At 43.9% G+C, this 17,622-nt stretch overlaps 6 protein-coding genes across 6 annotated transcripts; 2 read left to right on the top strand and 4 right to left on the bottom strand.

The window, feature by feature from the left end:
• The first annotated feature begins 548 nt into the window (after positions 1-548).
• Positions 549-2,809, top strand: BYT42DRAFT_313533 (Mo25-like protein). Its single transcript, XM_051562979.1, has 8 exons — positions 549-767; positions 894-997; positions 1,144-1,262; positions 1,386-1,614; positions 1,736-1,801; positions 1,921-2,064; positions 2,132-2,237; positions 2,306-2,809. Exons 1-8 carry the CDS (start codon positions 740-742, stop codon positions 2,371-2,373), a joined length of 864 nt encoding a protein of 287 aa, XP_051423463.1. The 5' UTR covers positions 549-739; the 3' UTR covers positions 2,374-2,809.
• Positions 2,402-4,805, bottom strand: BYT42DRAFT_531669 (Aldehyde/histidinol dehydrogenase). The gene is made up of 6 exons (XM_051565420.1): positions 4,633-4,805; positions 4,506-4,555; positions 4,201-4,444; positions 3,948-4,131; positions 3,317-3,860; positions 2,402-3,244 (listed from the first exon to the last, which is right to left on the bottom strand). The coding sequence occupies exons 1-6, from the start codon at positions 4,763-4,765 to the stop codon at positions 2,627-2,629; spliced, it is 1,773 nt and encodes a 590-aa protein (XP_051423462.1). The 5' UTR covers positions 4,766-4,805; the 3' UTR covers positions 2,402-2,626.
• On the bottom strand, positions 4,806-9,294 carry BYT42DRAFT_567507 (phosphatidylserine decarboxylase-domain-containing protein). The gene is made up of 9 exons (XM_051568099.1): positions 8,757-9,294; positions 8,413-8,694; positions 7,665-8,331; positions 6,268-7,589; positions 6,075-6,204; positions 5,607-5,997; positions 5,441-5,530; positions 5,104-5,365; positions 4,806-5,025 (listed from the first exon to the last, which is right to left on the bottom strand). The coding sequence occupies exons 1-9, from the start codon at positions 9,087-9,089 to the stop codon at positions 4,990-4,992; spliced, it is 3,513 nt and encodes a 1,170-aa protein (XP_051423461.1). The 5' UTR covers positions 9,090-9,294; the 3' UTR covers positions 4,806-4,989.
• On the bottom strand, positions 9,262-10,020 carry BYT42DRAFT_496530 (PRA1 family protein-domain-containing protein; the record flags this gene model as incomplete). The annotated part of the gene is made up of 4 exons (XM_051564429.1): positions 9,262-9,344; positions 9,417-9,610; positions 9,692-9,757; positions 9,821-10,020. The coding sequence occupies 4 exons, from the start codon at positions 10,018-10,020 to the stop codon at positions 9,262-9,264; spliced, it is 543 nt and encodes a 180-aa protein (XP_051423460.1).
• A 1,452-nt stretch (positions 10,021-11,472) lies between these two features.
• BYT42DRAFT_604568 (uncharacterized protein) lies at positions 11,473-13,457 on the bottom strand. The gene is made up of 2 exons (XM_051571103.1): positions 13,363-13,457; positions 11,473-13,287 (listed from the first exon to the last, which is right to left on the bottom strand). The coding sequence occupies exons 1-2, from the start codon at positions 13,444-13,446 to the stop codon at positions 11,662-11,664; spliced, it is 1,710 nt and encodes a 569-aa protein (XP_051423459.1). The 5' UTR covers positions 13,447-13,457; the 3' UTR covers positions 11,473-11,661.
• A 993-nt stretch (positions 13,458-14,450) lies between these two features.
• On the top strand, positions 14,451-17,433 carry BYT42DRAFT_567503 (6-phosphofructo-2-kinase-domain-containing protein). The gene is made up of 12 exons (XM_051568098.1): positions 14,451-14,819; positions 14,895-14,942; positions 15,013-15,092; positions 15,190-15,389; positions 15,469-15,547; positions 15,626-15,881; positions 15,958-16,031; positions 16,091-16,390; positions 16,478-16,510; positions 16,572-16,689; positions 16,755-16,911; positions 17,020-17,433. Exons 1-12 carry the CDS (start codon positions 14,501-14,503, stop codon positions 17,105-17,107), a joined length of 1,752 nt encoding a protein of 583 aa, XP_051423458.1. The 5' UTR covers positions 14,451-14,500; the 3' UTR covers positions 17,108-17,433.
• Positions 17,434-17,622: the final 189 nt, after the last annotated feature.

Genomic DNA, 17,622 nt, shown 5'->3' with positions numbered 1-17,622 from the left:
CAACGCTAAGAAGAACAAGGATGAGAAAAAAGGAGAAAGAAAGGAAAAAAGAGAAAAATAAACCGGATGATGATAACAAAAAAGTAATATACAAAATTTCCAAGCTGGGTGACGTTTTTTTATTCCCAAAATTTTCCCTTGGGGGACCCAACCTGTAAATCCATCGATGAATTTCTTTTTTTCCTTCTCTCATCCCACCCACTCGTCTTCTCCATGAATTTCAACATCTTTAAACCAAAGCAGAAAACCCCTCATGATCTCGTCAAGCTCGTCAAAGACGCCATCCACCGACTAGACGGATCCGACCGACGCAAGGTACTTTATTCCTCCATCAGGAACACGTACGCGCACACGTAAAAACACACACACACACACACAAAAAACCGCACACTTGGTCTCTTTTGTTTTGGTTTTCTTTTTTACCTCCCTTTCATGAAAAGCAATGCACTGTAGCGCCATGACGTGAACCGCACCCTCGTTCGACTGTCCAGCCCCGAAAAAAAAAAGTTGAATTCGTTACGCTATGCAACAGTCGTTGTATTATGCAGTTACGGGCTGTCTTCATTTTGTCTTTTTTTTACAGTTTCCTTTCCGTGCGTGTGCGTGTACTGTGGACCTATTGCACTGGGAAAGGAGTGGGATGTCGTTTGCAAGTGATGGATTCGGTCCCTGAAATCTTACATTTGCTTTGTATCACCCGGTTTAGGCTACAGAAGAGATTTCAAAGTACCTTGTCGCAATGAAGAATATGCTTTACGGTGAAGATGGTAAGTTGATCACTCTGGTTTGGAAATTAGGACCATGAACCGGGCTAAAATATAGGATGTGTGTGTGTGTGCGTGTCTGTGCAAACCGGCTGAGCCATCTTTTTTTTTTTTTTTTTTATTCGGTAGACCATGAACCCAGTCCCGATCTCGTGGCCCAGTTGGCCCAAGAAGTCTACAGCAACGATTTACTCCAACTACTCGTTCTCAATATTCAGAAACTCGAATTTGAAGTGAGTGGGACTTGGCAAATGTTGGCTGCTCTCTCTTTTTTTTTCGTGATTTTGGTGTGATGGCATGCGGATGAAAGAAAAAGAGAGAAAGGTCAAAACTCGGAGGTTGTATGTTTGGTATAACTGAGCAACCCGCTCCAATCTAGGCGAAAAAAGATGTGGCACAAATATTTAATAACTTGTTAAGACGACAAATCGGTTCGCGATGGCCCACCGTTGAATATCTGTGCACTCGCGAAGAGACCTTGTTTATCCTGTTGAAAGGGTAAGTGTAAACAAACCATTTACGCAGGAGCGTCGGGTCCAGGAACATCCAAAAAGATAGGAGAAGACGAGGAGGAAAAAAAAAGTAGGATTGACTGATGTGGGTTCTTTGTCAACTTTTTAGTTATGAACAACCTGAAGTTGCGTTAAACTGCGGTTTGATTCTTCGTGAATGTCTTCGTCACGAAGCTTTGGCCAAAATCATCTTATATTCCCCTCGGTTCTACCTGTTTTTCGAATACGTGGAAACCAGTACTTTCGATATCGCATCCGATGCATTCGCATCCTTCAAAGAGATCCTGACAAAGAACAAACAACTGGTCTCTGAATTTCTTGATACCAACTACGATGAAGTAAGTTTTTTTTTTTTTTTTTTTTTTTTTTTTTTTTTTTTTTTTTTTTTTTTTTTTTTTTTTAATTTTCAGAAAAAGAAGAGTGTCAATAGCTCATGTTACCGGGACTTTTTTTTTTTAGTTCTTTGAGCATTACAAACGATTGCTTACTTCACAGAATTATGTTACAAGACGTCAATCATTAAAGGTAAGGAAAGCCAGTGTGCACGGGATCACGCTTGAAACGTCTTGCAAAGTACACGGCCACCCAGATGGCCGCGCGGAAAGCGGAGCCGAACGATTAATCTATCTTTTCGCTGTGAACAGTTATTAGGCGAAATTTTATTAGACCGATCCAATTTCACAGTGATGACCCGATACATCAGCAGTGCTGACAATCTCAAACTCATGATGAACTTGTTACGTGATCGTAGCCGAAATATTCAATTTGAAGCTTTCCACGTTTTCAAGGTAAACCATTCACCGTCATAGTCCCCAACACTAAACAACTATCAGCTCACCATGTTGTTGCATTCAGGTGTTTGTTGCCAATCCAAATAAGAACAAGCCCATTCTGGATATTCTCATCAAGAATCAAGAGAAATTGATCACGTTCCTGAATAATTTCCATAATGATAGGCAAGGTAACGTCGCACCGACCCTATTTATGATCATGTCACGGAAATTCATTCTCCATTTTCTTCTCGACCAGATGACGAGCAATTCAACGATGAGAAAGCCTTCTTAATAAAACAGATCCAAGATCTGAGACCGGAATAATCCAAGACAACCAACAAGATCAAAAAAAAAAAAATCCCAAAAACCGATAATAAAACATGGAAAAGAGATAAACCTCACGATAAACAATTCTTATGCATCCAAAAGAACCCAAAGAAAAAATTTTCAATCCATGTCATCGTACTACTGCTTTGTTATTTCGTTCGTAAATGATGGTTATTGTTGTTAGATTTGAATTATGTTTTTTTATCACGTACATACGCGTGCGCATGCGTGCGGTTGGTGCGTATCAATTTTACATGGAAGCTTTAGCGAGACCTAGGCCTGCCTTGACCTTGGCCACCATCTCCGGGTTGTAAATCAAAGTGACGAGATCCTGAACAAAACCGTAACCTTTGCCTCCGCTCTTGATAGGGTAGTCGAGAATGGGAGGGATGGGGGTCTTGACACCGGGAATACGATCCGTCGTCAACGCCTTGGGGACACAGAGACCACGCAAGCCTTCGGGACCCGCAAATCGGCCATAACCTGAAATACCGACGCCACCAAACGGAAGGCTCTGGCACAAATAGTTGACGGCAAAATCATTCACGTTGGCCATACCCGCCTTGAGTTGCAAGCAAATCTTTTCAGCCAACGCTTTATCCGCCGAGAAAACCGACGATCCAAGACCGTAAGGGCATGCATTGACCACGCGCACGGCGTCTTCAGGACCGGTATGCTTCATAATTACCATGATGGGAGCAAACGTTTCGTTATTCGCAATCGCCATATCCGGAGTCACATCCACAAGCAAAGTAGGTTCAAAATACTGCCCAGTAGGATACTTTGGATGATGATAACGTTTACCACCGTGAAGCAAACGAGCCCCACGCGACACGGCTTCCTGAACCAATCCTTCCAATTTTTCAAACTAGATCCAAGCATTGGGAACCTCGTAAGAAAAAAAAATTGTCGGCAAGACCGCCCCGGATGAATACATTACCTGATTACCCATGGTCATGGCACCACAGTCGACGCCTTCGCCGTCGGCAAGAATGGAGCCTTGGCGGAGAGTGCCGATGCGTTTCTGCATTTCCGCCACGACTTGATCGTAAATTTCGGCCGCGACAACGATACGTTCGATACCAATACAGTTTTGTCCACAGTTCTGGAATACGCCACGCATCAAGACAGGAATGGCTTGCTTGAGATCGGCATCCTTCAACAACACTGCACAATCCTTTCCACCCAATTCCAATAAGCAAGGAACAAGATATTCCGCCGCGTTGCGTTGAACCAGTTTGCCTACACCGGGCGATCCGATGAATGTGATGTGATTCACTCCAGAACGAACAATGGCTTCACCAACATCGGCAAATCCACTGATAAATTGAACCAATTCGGGATCATGACCATGCGCCGCCAAACAAGCGCGCACAATCTCCAGATAATACTGAGAAGACCACGCCACGTATTCGGAACACTTCACAATAATACCATTACCAGACATCAACGCCGAAATCACAGGTCCAAGAGCGTTGTGGAATCTAAAGGAATCTTCCACTGTGAATAACTGTGGCCAACCAACCAACTAGGCAGAGAAAACCATCACACCATCAAACGATTTTACTTACGGATAGTTCCAGCTGACCAAGGCGGCCACCACGCCCATGGGTTGATACACGATTTTGGCGTGCTTGTACATCATCATTAAACCGGGATCACGGTAATCATCCGCAAGTACATTTTCGCCATGGTCAATGGTCCATCGCAACTTGGCACACGTGGTAATGACTTCACCGAGGGAAGCATCAATCACTAGATAACCACAGTCAACGGTTTAGAGTAGATACTTGGCCAACGACGTAACGAACATGTATACTTTACTCGTTTTTCCGGTATCTCTGCAACCGACCCGACAAATAGTTTCTTGGTTTTCCAAGACGAATGCAAGCAGGCTACGCAACACAGCGCGACGTTGTTCAAAAGAGGTTTTGGCCCATTGCACCTGAGCTTCCTTGGTTCGTTCATAGGCTAACTGAACTTGAGCAGGGGTAGGAGCGCGAATATTACCGAGATGATAACCCGTAGCAGGGTCGTAGCAAATAATGTTGGAAGGATCACTGGGATCCTAGATACAGGGGTAAGCTCGCGAAATTCCATCTCAAAGCATCTTGAGCAAAAAACAATACCTGAAGACTAGGTTTTTCGAGTACAGGACCCGTCCATTTCGGATCCGCGGCTATGCAAAGATGGTCAGATACGCTGTGAAAAGAGCTTGGTATGTTTCCTTTTCTTTTCAGTGGTGGTCTGTCTTACCAGCGGGCGGTCTGACGTGGAATCTCTTGACTGAAGGCTTGTTGAATACTGTCAAAAGCACCCAGCCGAGGAAAGCGCCGAAACCCAAAGTGAGCCAATGGGAGACGGTAACCTGACCATCCAGAAAGTCCATCGTCCGTTGGAGATGATGTGAAAAATAGACAAGGAAAAACCCGCTCCGCTCAATCGTCCGTTTTTATTTTTTGAGGCATTGTATTTGGGTCGGAGAAACTCAAAGTTATGGCAACGCCGCAAAAAGTTTCTCTTTTTGTTGTGGATGGAATGGTAGAAATACAATAAAGTACAATGAACAATACATAAAACGTATCAAAATATAAATTACATATACAAGAAAGCTCACGCACGACACCCAATTCGGTTTCCAACGCGTACCTGAATGCACAAAGAAAAAAAAAAAGTTAGTTGGCTTTCTTTTCTTTTCCGCGTTTCCATGGTATTCATATCCGTTACCAAAGATTCCAATGGTTTTTCGGAGTTTTGCAGCAAATCATTGTCGAATTGAATGGCGCCCTTTTCCCATAAAACGACCAGTGTGCTACCACCAAACGCAAAATAACCCAGTTCATCCGTTCTCGCCAAATGCTGTCCCGATTTGGCCGTTAGGATAATCGATCCCACCATCATGGCTCCTATACAAACAATGGCCACTTTGCCAAATTCATCGGTATCCATCTGTACAATAGCACGCGCATTATCGCCATACACATCCAATCTAACCAATTCGTTGTTCATGCGCCCGTTAGAGTTTCTGCTTGCCATCAACCTTGTTTTGATTTTTAATGCTTACGTCGTTCGAATGGCCATAGGATTCACCGTGTAGTATTGCCCTTCGATGATGGTGGTTTCTGTAATGACACCGTCCACAGGACAATGAAATCTAAAAATGGACATACCTACTTTAGCCGTCGTCGCCAAGAGTTTATGCATGCCACTTTTTTCCGGGCTTGACTTGCCTGTGATAATCTTGGGGCGCTAATCGGAAGACGGCCAACGAGCCTCCTCCAAAGTGATCGCCCTTGTCCGAACCCAGTAGCTTTTTCAAGGTAAAGTCGGTGCCTTTGATCCAGATCCGCGTCGCATCGTCGACGGTTTGAAAAGCCAACATACGACAATCGGCGGGACTCACAATGACGCGAGGATCATCGGGACATTCGCATGGACGCGCATCCGGTTTCAATTTTCGGTAAAAGAATTCGTTGAATGTCTTGAAACTCGAGATAGGGTCACGCACTTCACGCATATCCAATTTATGGAACTTAATAAATGGCAGAATTTCGCGTGCGGATTGCGGCGAATCGAACCGTCGACCTTGACGCACTGTCATATTCGTCAAGACACGTTGAGCTGCCAATAAAAAAAAGGTGGAAATAAGCGTCTACCACCTTGCTTTGGCGCAAAATCAATCGGCCAGCCCATCTTACCTGTTTTGGATTGAATGCCAGTTTTCATGCCTTTATACAACAATCGCATGCCTAAGCGAACATAGACACTCATGCGTTCTTCGATCAATTGACCAGAAAGACGATCTTGGATGATGATGTTGGCATTATTCTATACAAAATTGGTTAACAGAGTGAGGACGTCAGTATGGCTTTTATGGGTGATTTCACTTACACGTCCAAGAGCATATCGGCCGTAGCCTACACTGCTTACGAGCTTGACAAACCAGCGACGTTGAGCATACGCCTCGGTGACAAAATTCCCCATCAAGAAGCGATCAACCGTCGTCCAATCGTCCGCTGCACAGGTCGCCACGTGGGTGACGATATCCATTTGAGCTCGTTTTGCCAGATTCGGTCGATGGCAAATCGGACATTCTTTTAATCGAATAATCTTTTCATTAGCCCGTTTTCCATGCATTGCTGCATCGCCCGTGGTATCATCTTCGTCATCGTCGTCATCATCTTCGTCTCCTTCTTCTTCCTCGTCCTCTTCACCCTCTTCGTTCTCTCTGTCTTCATCCTTGATCGCGTCGGAAGAGCCTGAGGACAGGGTAGGTTGAAATGGTAAAACAGGATCATCCATGTACTGCACACCCTGTGCATCTCTTAAAGGTTCCACTGAATCGTCATCGTCGTCCTCATCTTCTTCTTCCGTAAACACCGTCGACGAATATGTCTCTTCAAAAAATGGACCAAAATCATCGTCAAACGTGGAAAATTCGCCTCCATCTTCTTGTTCGGACATTTCGCTTCGATCTGGTTGAGGAGGATACTCGGACGCATGTTCATCCACCACTGCCACAGGAATTCCACTATCGGTGGTCATACTCGACTCGGAAGTAGCCGTGGATGGTTTTTCGTCCACCGACAACATGAAATTCTCCAGACTCTGAACAAGCTCGTCCATTGAAAGAGCATCGGCTTCATCATTGGGATCTTTTCCGTGCTGGGTCCAGAAACTGTCGAGGGTCGCTTCGGAAATCGTCGACCCCAGACTTTCCAGCATGCTTTGTACTTCCAATCGATTCATCGTGCCACTCTCGTCCACGTCATACGTTCGAGCCAGGGCCAGCCAAAAGAGTCGGCGGATTTCTGCATAAGGTACAAATTTCGCACGGATGGTGAGGGTAGGATGGCGATCTTGCCATTTCTCTTGCTTCACCATCTGCAGTGGAATCGTGTGCAGCCCCATATCGGCTTCAATGGCATCGGCCGGGATAGCATTTTCACTAATACTATCCCGTTTGGTCTTTGATTCACGTATAATGCTCATGATCGGCAGTTCTTGCCACGCCACAAAATCGTTGCCGGAGAATTTATCCTTATCGTACACGGCAAACTTGAGCTTATAATTGGCCTCGTTCTGTCGCACGTGGAAAAAGAGCTTCTCATTCCAAACGGGATTAAGATTGTGACGAATAGCCCGCGTACGGAACGTCGATGTGCCGTAAGTGACAATCACAAACGGATCCATATCGAACCCCGTCCGTGTCACTAAGTGGACGCAAATAAATCAGTATTTTTTTTTTGAGCAAAAAAAAAAAAGGGGGGGGGAGTCGGATGGGTTACCATTGCGTTCCGGTGGCAAATCTTCGGCATGAACGATTTCGAGAAAAGTGATGCCAACCACATCTGATCGAAATTCGGCAATATGCTCCCTTTTTCGTCCTCTGAAACCACGGCGACGAAGTCTTTTGACACGACTCTTTTTCGGATGATCAGAGGCCGACGTTTCACCAACAGAGGACGAGGAAAGGATCGAAGACATGGACTCTTGCGATTGCAGCGGCTGTCGACCCATTTTTCGACGTCTAAAACGGCCTCCTCGGGCTTTCCGATTTTCCAGTGACAAGTCTTGCAATGACACTTCTTCTGAGGGGGTCAACTGAGGTGTCGATTGAGGCGTCGATTGAACTGCTTCGGAATCGGAACCTCCCGAGAGCACAGCATCGCTCTCGTCGATACCCGGCGACGGGGGGCGAATCGACACAAGCATATCCCATGCTTGTCGTATTTCAGTGAATAGTTCTTCACTCATTTCTTGGCCCGGTAGCACAAGTCCCATTTTGATTTGGATCTTGGGATAATCGGATTCCGTATCCGAAACGGCATCGTCCGTATCGTTTGTGACACTCAGCTGACTTTGATGAGACGGTTGCCATTGCGGTCGTCGTCGTGGACGTCGTAGCCGGAATCGACGGCGATGGGTGGTCGTTTCAAGCGCGTACCATGTGGGCTATGGATGATAAAATAAGAGTAGAATTTCATTAGTCTGTCGACGAGAGTAGCCAGGATATGGATCTATGTTATTAATTACTTGGTTGCGTGGGTCATCATAGGCAATGGTATCATTATGACAAAATAGATCTTGCAGCGCCAAATGAATTTGTCCGATGAAATGAGATCTTAATCGTCCCTTGCTGCACACCATCATTTTGAGCCCTTCGGTCCACAGTATTTCGGGTCGTTGTCGACGTTCATCCAGTAAGCTCAGATCAAAGCTGGTGACCCACTCAGGGCCCACCGATTTCTTTACAGCATGTGTTCTTTCCCGATTGCCTCCACACATCACTACAGTGTAAGGATTACAGTTGGTTTCCTACAACGAATGTGAGAAGGAAAAAAAAAGGATAGACAACCATTTCCCGTATGAAAACTTACTTGTTCCTTGGGGGCGAGACATTGGCCACTCAAAATGGTGACTCGCAACATTAACTGGCTGGGATCGATCAGTGGGGGGAATTCTACTGTCAACGATTCATCGTTACAATCGACTTGAGATTGAGAAGGTTTGGGTATATCGCCAAGCGTGGATTGAGAACCATTCATGGGTTGAGAGCCCACCGGGTCAGATGTTGGTGCCTGATCTTGGCGTCGAGCCCGATTTTTGGGTACAAACGTCCATCGTCGACCGTCCGATCGGTGAAACAAGCGTAAGCGACGACCCGAGCGAGCTTCTCCCGAATGCATGTCCTTTACTTCATCGTGGCTCATTGGAATATAGAAACACCGGATTTTTTATCAGAAATCCCCAAGTTCACCGCGCAATGACGGTTTATCACCACCAAACTGTAGAAAGAAAAAGAAAAGGAATATATAAAGTAGAAACGAAAATGAGGAAACGACAGATGAATCCTTTATTCTATGGAAATTTTCAAGCCCAGCATCACACTTGAACATCACCAAAATCGCCTTCAATTCCGGGTTCCAGCAATGCGGCATGCCCAAGAATGGTCACTGCCGAAGCACCTTTTTTTTGCAAACCGTCAATATGACATACCCATGTCTCCAAACATAGAATTTAATTGCAACGTAGCTTACCAAGAATCCAGAATAAAGTATTTGTAGCACCTGAAAATAACAGTAAAGTCAGAGTGATACCTATGTAACTGGTGTAGAGTGTGGATGGTGTTATGGTAGTGCTGCCAATGGAAAAGGGGCCATTGATTCGACTGATGCCATAGTAACCTCCCACAATGAAAGTCATGGTAAAAAGCAGCCACGCATTGGTCATGCTGGACGGTATTGGAAAAAAAAAAAAAAAAAAGGTCAGACAGCGTGTCACCACCTAATGACGCAGAGTATCACTTATTTACACAGCATAAGCCGCCAGGCAACAAAGGATGATGAGATAGTTGACGGAAAAGTAATGAAGATTATAACTGGACATGCCCAAGTTTTAGAACGCGTATAATAACCCATTGCTATGTTTCAATCCAACCTACTTCCAGCGTTGACGGATGATGGAAAAGGTCAACGTCGGTTGAATTCGGTTTTTATCCACAAAGTCCTTCAACGGCCGCAAGTTGGCAAAATGCTCATTTTTTAATCTCTTTAACCAGGATGTATGCTCAGAGGGGATGTGAATGGATGACACGGTCGATTGGCCAGGAAGAAGGATGTCGGAGGTTTCTGTGGTGGTCATATTAATCGATGTGATTAATGGTCAAAAAGCAGAGAATGGAGGACTTTTTCACTTCAATCGATCCTCCAGGAATTGCCAGTAACGTGGACAATATATCCATGTATGGCAATCCATAAGTCGCTTGCAATGTCAATTAGTAAGGAACGACGAACATCCTTTGTTGATGCAATTCCCTTTTTCTTCCATCGTGTTCTGCTTCACGTCACAGCACCTGTGCGTTGTAAGTTACACGAGCTGACTTTTCCTGGTCTTTTTTACAGTTCAAGGCCAAAAAAAAAAAAAAAAAAAAAGCCAGAAATCATGCGGGATTCAATCGGGAAAATTTGTTTCCTGGCTTGGCAAATGGAGTTTGAAGCGTCTTCATTATCCAGTCGTCTGAACCTTGCGGATGCTTTTTGACCCTTCATTTGACAACCTAACCAAAACACCTTTAGTTTCGGGCCCACTTTTACCGCGATTCCTATTCTATCGTCTTTGAATGACATCCTGTCGTCGCCGTATCATGGCTTACAGCAAACAGAAGCAACAACACATGACCACGTCTTATAAATGAAACGCGTCAAATAGCTTTATTTATAGAAAAAGACAGACATCGTTTTGAGACAGCTTGCTATGCAACAAGGCGAGAAGAGTGGGACGGGGGGAGGAAGCTAAAAACCGCGGAATATGAGCGGCTTTTCTGCTGTATTTCTGAAACAAACTAAATCCTCGCCGCAGGTTTTGCCGGCGAATGTCCATGGTGACGGCGGCCAACTTCAGATGTAGCGTTACAAAGGCATCTGTGTTAACAAACTGTGGGCGTGCTTCTAGCTTTAGAAACAGGGGAAAAGCTCAAATATGTCGAGATGATGACAAGTTTCGATCATTGCCGATTACTCACATGATTTCTCACAGTATACCGAGATAAAGTTCAAAAATGGGCCGAAAAAGGGAAACAGGAGGTGGAGATGCTCCATTGTCATTGAATAAATTCACCGCATTCCGATGAAAAAAAATATATATATATATAAAGTTCAGCGCTAAACCTTAAAGCACTAATGAATGCTATCATCAGCATGCCCAATGTTTGTGGAACCCTGGCTAGCGCGATGATCGGCATTTGCACGACCCTGCGGGAAAGACTACAGTAGAGGATTTTCTCGATGGTTCCTGCCATAAACAAAATTGGGAATTTAAATTTGCCAAACAGAGACCAATAATGTAGACGATATTAAACACATAACTTCATTACAAGACTCGTTCACGAGTATTGTTCTCGTGATTGGAAGGCGCGCTTTCGCAATGTGGTTGTTTGCGCTTCAACCCAGCGGTTATTGTATTTGAGCGGAGGGAAAAAAATGCATTAGTGTCATATTTTCATTTTAGCATGACACTAAAGAGAAAGTCTGTAAAAAAAAAAAAAAAAATAGAAGCCATCCAGGTACCACGCGACAAAGGATGATTAAGATGTTCCAATTTGGATTTATTGAACCAAAGACTTGCTTGTACATGGGAGAAAATAAAATGAAAGAGTTGAAAGAAGTAAAAGAGAGAAATGGAAAAAGGGAATTATGTACAAGAGCATTGCATTCTAAGAGCTATTAGATAAATAGGGCTCAGCCCAAAAATAAGTAATTAAAAGGAATTTTGTAAAGGAGTAGATTACTTGTAGTTGGGACCCTTGCCGTCTTGCTCATCCTGCGCGCGATGGTTCTCGGTCTTTTCGTCGTAAGACTGAGCAACCTGACCCGCAGCAGTATTGGGATTGGGTTTTTCATAACCGGAGGAACCAGTAGTGTCAACTCCATATTGCTGGGAAGCGGAGAAGTTGCTTGGCATGCGACGGGAACCGGGACGGCTGCTGCTGAAGAACATTGACGAGCGGGGTCGCTGAGCCATGGATTCAGCATCGTGCTTGGAGTCATAGAGCGAAGTGGAACCAATGTGAGAAGCGACGGACTTGGCATCTTCTTGCACGTCCTTGGTAGCGAACAACACTTCGATTTCTTCCAAAGACTTGCCGTTGGTTTCGGGATACCACAAAAAGATGGGGATCAAGAAAAGCACGTTGAGAATACCAAACATTAAGAAAGTCCAGTACTTTGCGTATTCAAAGAGAACGGGGGCAATTTCGGCGACGACAAAGTTACCAATCCAGTTGGCTGCTGTCGACATGGAGTTACCCTTGGCACGAAGTCCTGTGGAGAAAATCTCGGAAGGATACAACCAAGCTAAACCAAGCCAAGCAGCACCAAAGATAAAGTTGTAAATCATGACAAATGCAATAACAGCAGGCGAGTATTCGCTTCTTCCGGATTCAACGGCATACTGACATCCACCGACAATGAGCAAGGTCACAGCTTGACCAATCAGACCACCATACATGAGTTTACGACGACCCAATCGATCAATGGTATAGATAGGAGTGAAGGCGCCCAAAAAGTAGACGATACCGTCGATGCCAGTGAACAGCATGGCCTTTTCCGTGCTCATACCGGCTTGCTTGAACACATCCGTCAAATAGTAAGAGATAACGTTGATACCACCGAATTGCTGAATAAGCTGACCACCCATGCCCAAAAGCACACGGTAACGGTTGTTCATCTTGCCCTTCTTGAACAGTTCAATGTAAGAAGAGACACCTTCACGTCGTTCAAGTTCGATACCATCACGGATTTCTTCCCATTCAGCGATACAACGGGGATGGTTAACATCTTCATCGGACCAGAGACGAGCAAGCACGATTTTACAGTCTTCTTCCTTTCCGTGAGCTTGCAACCAACGAGGCGATTCGGGCAAAACAAAGGAAGCCACACCGAGAATGATGGCGAAAATCATTTGGAAAGCCAAAGGGAAACGCCAGGCAAAGTCACCCTGGACAAAGTAGAGACCGTATTCGAGCCAGTAGGCGATGGCAACACCGACAGCGAGCAAGGAAGCTTCAAAGGCGACGTGAGTACCACGGGACTTGGGAGGCGACAATTCGGCTTGGTATACTGGAATGGTGGCAGTATTCATGCCGTTTCCAAGACCAGTAACGATACGAGCAATAATCATCATAGGGACATTGATGGCTGCGGTTTGAAGGATGGCGCCAATGCAGAGAATAAGACAGCCAAGACGAATGGTTTTACGACGACCGATCAAATCACCGATTTTGCCAGTAGAAAGAGCACCCACCATACAACCGATTTCATACAAGGCGACAATTGCACCCATCAAGGCGGAACTGGGGTTACTCATCTGATCGATGAACAGTTGATTGGCAACAACACCAGACATGACACCCTAGCACCATAACAATGAATATCTTTTGCAACGAAACAAATATTTGAAGTTTTTTTCTTTTATTATATACGTTACCTGGTCATAACCGAACAACAGGAAACCAAAAGCGGCCAGTAATGTGGATGCCGCGAACAAGGCATTACCCTTAAGTTTCATCATTTTGAATAAATAATAAAGAAAGAAAAACAAAAAAGATAAACAAGAGCAAGAAGGTCGGAAGATCTGTGCCTTTATATATGTAATTTTTTGCAAGTCTTATCTTATGACAATTTGAAACTCACAATAACCATTTAAAATGGCTTATAGACCAAACATCGTGTCCAAACGTCGCTAGGTGATGTCAGTCCGATCATTAAAAAAAAACCAGCGGGATTTTCATCCAAAGAAACATTTAATATTCAAACCCATTGGCTGGATTCAACGTCATACCCATTCACTGTTTCGCCTTATATCGTTTATGATTTGTCGTGCATCTCAGCCCTGGAATAAGTTTCGCATCAGTACCTGACCATGTCATTTTTTTTTCGGTTTTTGATCTACACTGAAAAAAAAAAAAAAAAAAAAAAAGAAGAGACGTCTATCCGTAACCAAGCGATTTCTAGTGAATAATAAAATAAAAGAGCCACTAAAAATCCAAGGCGGGAGGAGAAACAAAAACCACGGGATTCTGGGGATGGGGACCAACGCTAAAAAATTCTCTGTTGCCGGTACCTTCTGAGTCGAGCTTCCCATCTTATTTTTTCAATGGACTGTTATGGACAAATAATAAAAAAGGGACTTTAGAAAAAAAAAAAAAAGATCTCAGTACAATATCGTTTATACATGTGAGAAACCGATCCAACGAAAAAGGAGCTTCAAAAAAAGAGCAGTGGCTATACCAAATGCTGCAGCAAAATCCCGCTTGACCAATGATGCGGCGGGTCTCCATTCTCTCCTCTTTCAATGCTGGCTCTACCCACGGATTTCAAATCGGGAATTCCCAAGGACAGTGCGCCCGGTCATTCCAGGGACATTGAAGGTGGTTTGATCATTTTCCAGCGATGGAAAAAGACAGAAAATACGATAAAGAAGAGGTCTGAAGTCCGACATTCAGGATTTCCATTTTAGGTTATATCTGATGTCATGATTTTCATAATTTTCGACGTTATGCGTTTTGTGTCTCGTTTTTTTGTGTCGGAGGAACAAAGTTGCCCTTTTTTTCTTATCCCTGCTTATGGACGCACGACGCCGAACGCTTCCTGTCGCGAGAACTGATCAAGAAATTGAAGATGGAGAACACACCCGAGTGGAAGAAGAACAGCAACAAGCTGGACTTTGTCCTTCGGCCGAACAAGCCGAAAAACGGGATCATCATGACGGCGCGCCCGAGAAGTCTCCCGAGACACGCCATTCCATCATTGACCAATTAAGCAAAAAGACCCAACAGTGGCTACAATTAGCCCCCAACGATAGTGACGGCGGCCAATTTCAAAGCCGTCATAGTATTGGCTTTGATGTTCCCGGTGCCGTCGACACCATCATGACTCCAAGCAGTAAGGCATTTTGACCCTTCGCTATCTTCTCGGACATTCGTGTTAATTTTGGAACTTTTCTATTTATCTTCGTAGAACTGAAAATGGAACGACAGTTGGACAGCAAACTCGCCGTAATTATGGGTATATTATTGGTTCTTCCCGGTGCTAGCCTATCGACGTGCATTTGCATTAATCAGAAATTCCCCGGTAGTCGGTCTTCCTGCACGTGGTAAAAGTTACATTGTCAAGAAGCTAAGACGTTATCTCAATTGGTTGCAATACGAAACCAAGGTGAAATACAATACCATTTAATGGGGTGAAAGCATACGATACCTTGCTGTTAACGTGGGGGTTAACTTTGTAATGTTCTTCTTTTTTTTTCCCAAAGGTGTTCAATGTCGGAAACTTACGTCGTGTCCACGAGGGCGGTCATGATCAGTCTGCGAAATTTTTTGACCCGGACAATAAGGATATGAAAAAGATTCGTGATGACCTGGCTTTGGAGGTGCTGGAACAAATGATTGATTGGCTGAAAAAAGATGGACGTGTGGCGATTCACGATGCCACCAATTCGACCATTCAGCGAAGGTAGGTTCGCTTTTTTTTTTGGTTTTGAACCATGGGATCATGTGAAAAAAAAACAGAGATTGATCAAGGCGTCTTTTAGGAAATTGCTAATCGATCGATTGGAAAAAGAACCCGAAATCAAAGTTCTGTTACTGGAATCCGTGTGTACAGATAAAAATGTAAGTCCTGTTAAACGGCATTGTTGAAATGCAAGGGTCAAGGAAAATGGAAGACTGACGTCCCTTATCCTATGTTAGGTTCTGGAGCGTAATTTCCGATTGAAACTTCTAGGCCCTGATTACAAGAACAAGAATCCTGCAGAAGCGCTTTCGGATTTTCGATCGCGTGTGGCAAATTACGAGCGAGCATACGAGCCTGTGGGAGACTGGGAAGAGGAGCGCGATATCCAATATTGTAAATTGATCAACGTGGGCAAGAAAATGATTGCACACAGCATTTCTGGCTATCTGTCAGGTCAATGCATCTTTTATTTGATGAATTTTAATTTAGCAGGTAAGAATAAGCATGCAAAATAAAACAGGCTACCCTTACTGACGGTTGAAACTATTTTTGTGTTACCGGGTATTAGAAAGACAAATTTTCGTCACACGACATGGTGAGAGCACAGATAATATAACTGGACGCATCGGCGGTGATGCCTCGGTAAGGGCCGCTCTTCTTGATGCAAGCAAAATTCTGGTTAATTGATTATATCATGTTAGTTATCGGAGAAAGGACAAAAGTTTTCAAAGGCATTGACCAAGTTTGTCAAGGAACAGCGCGTATCGTTTGCATTGGATCTTGCACGTCGCAAGATGAAAGAACAAGATGATTGGAAGACGTATGGATTGGAACCCTTGGACACGGAAGACGAATTGTTTTCGGGCTCCATCAGCACGGAAGCCGCTGTGAAAGCCAAAGTCGCGGCGATTTCCAATTCCCAATTCACTATTTGGACCAGTATGCTAAGACGCACCAAGGAGACCGTTGAGAACTTTGACCCGGATGAATATGATATCAAGGTAAGCCCCCATATCAAAATCGGATGCGTGGAATCCATACTGATACTGACAATCAATCACGATCCTCCTGTCAATTCCTCATTTCAGCATATTCGTTTCCTGAATGAGATCAATTCTGGAGTAAGTTAATCCTCCTCATAGGATATAGTACCATGCCTATTTACATGTTGATATGTATTAGAGTCGAGAAGGCATGACATATGACGAAATCAAGCATTATTATCCTCAAGAATTTGAAGCAAGGGAACAGAACAAATTGCATTACCGATACCCTGGTATGGGAGGAGAGTCCTACGTCGGTAAGTTGATATCATATAGTTGAAAGGGGTCTTTGGGGTGGGTATTAAAAAAAAAACATTGACAGATGTCATTCATCGACTTCAACCGATGATTATTGAATTGGAACGTATGACGCAATCTTGCCTTATTGTCACCCATCGCGTCGTTATGCGCATTATACTGGGATACCTTTTGGATTGGTCACAAACGGAAATGCCACATATGATGGTCCCTATTCACACGTACGTTTTGAAAACTATGGAACTGCATTGTTTTCCTCCCCACCTCCATCCATTTTGTTTTTTTGTTTTTCTTACCCTGCTGACATGTTGTGTTTTGTACTGATATAGTGTATATGAGCTTCGACCGAAACCGTATGGTACCGAACTGATCAAATGGCGATATGTGGACGAACAGGACAAATTTGAAAAGTTTTAATGATCTCCGCTATCGCATTTCATAAGAACCATCATTTGGATTATCAGGCACTTTTAACAGGCAACCCTTTTTTTTCAGTTGTGTAAAAAAGTCACTGATTACTTGCAAATCCAATGCACAGTCCTCAAAAATTTGATGGACAAATCAAGCAATCATAATAAAAAACCCCAATTGTACATTTTCTATTATTTTTGGTTTCTGCGTTCATTTTCATTGGCCTTGACAATATGACAAGCTTCACTTATCGTGAATAGAAAGAAAAATCCCTATATTCCTCGAATGCGTACAGGATGTGGCACAATCATTTTAATAAAAAAAAAAAGTTGGCAGTCTCAATTTCCGTCATTTTCCCTCACTTCGTCTTTGCTTCTTCTACAACCTTTTGATGCTTTTTCTTTGACAAAACAATGCTACACGCACCAATTTCAACATTATAGTCGTTTATTTGTTGATGTAAACGACTGGTTAATACCATTAACGCAGTAGAAGAAAAGCTTTGTGTGGGTAGGTTCTTG

This window comes from Radiomyces spectabilis (assembly GCF_025331425.1).
Source record: "Radiomyces spectabilis strain NRRL 2753 chromosome Unknown BYT42scaffold_6, whole genome shotgun sequence".
Lineage (NCBI taxonomy): Eukaryota > Fungi > Mucoromycota > Mucoromycetes > Mucorales > Radiomycetaceae > Radiomyces > Radiomyces spectabilis.
This window is presented reverse-complemented; position numbering and strand designations above follow the sequence as displayed.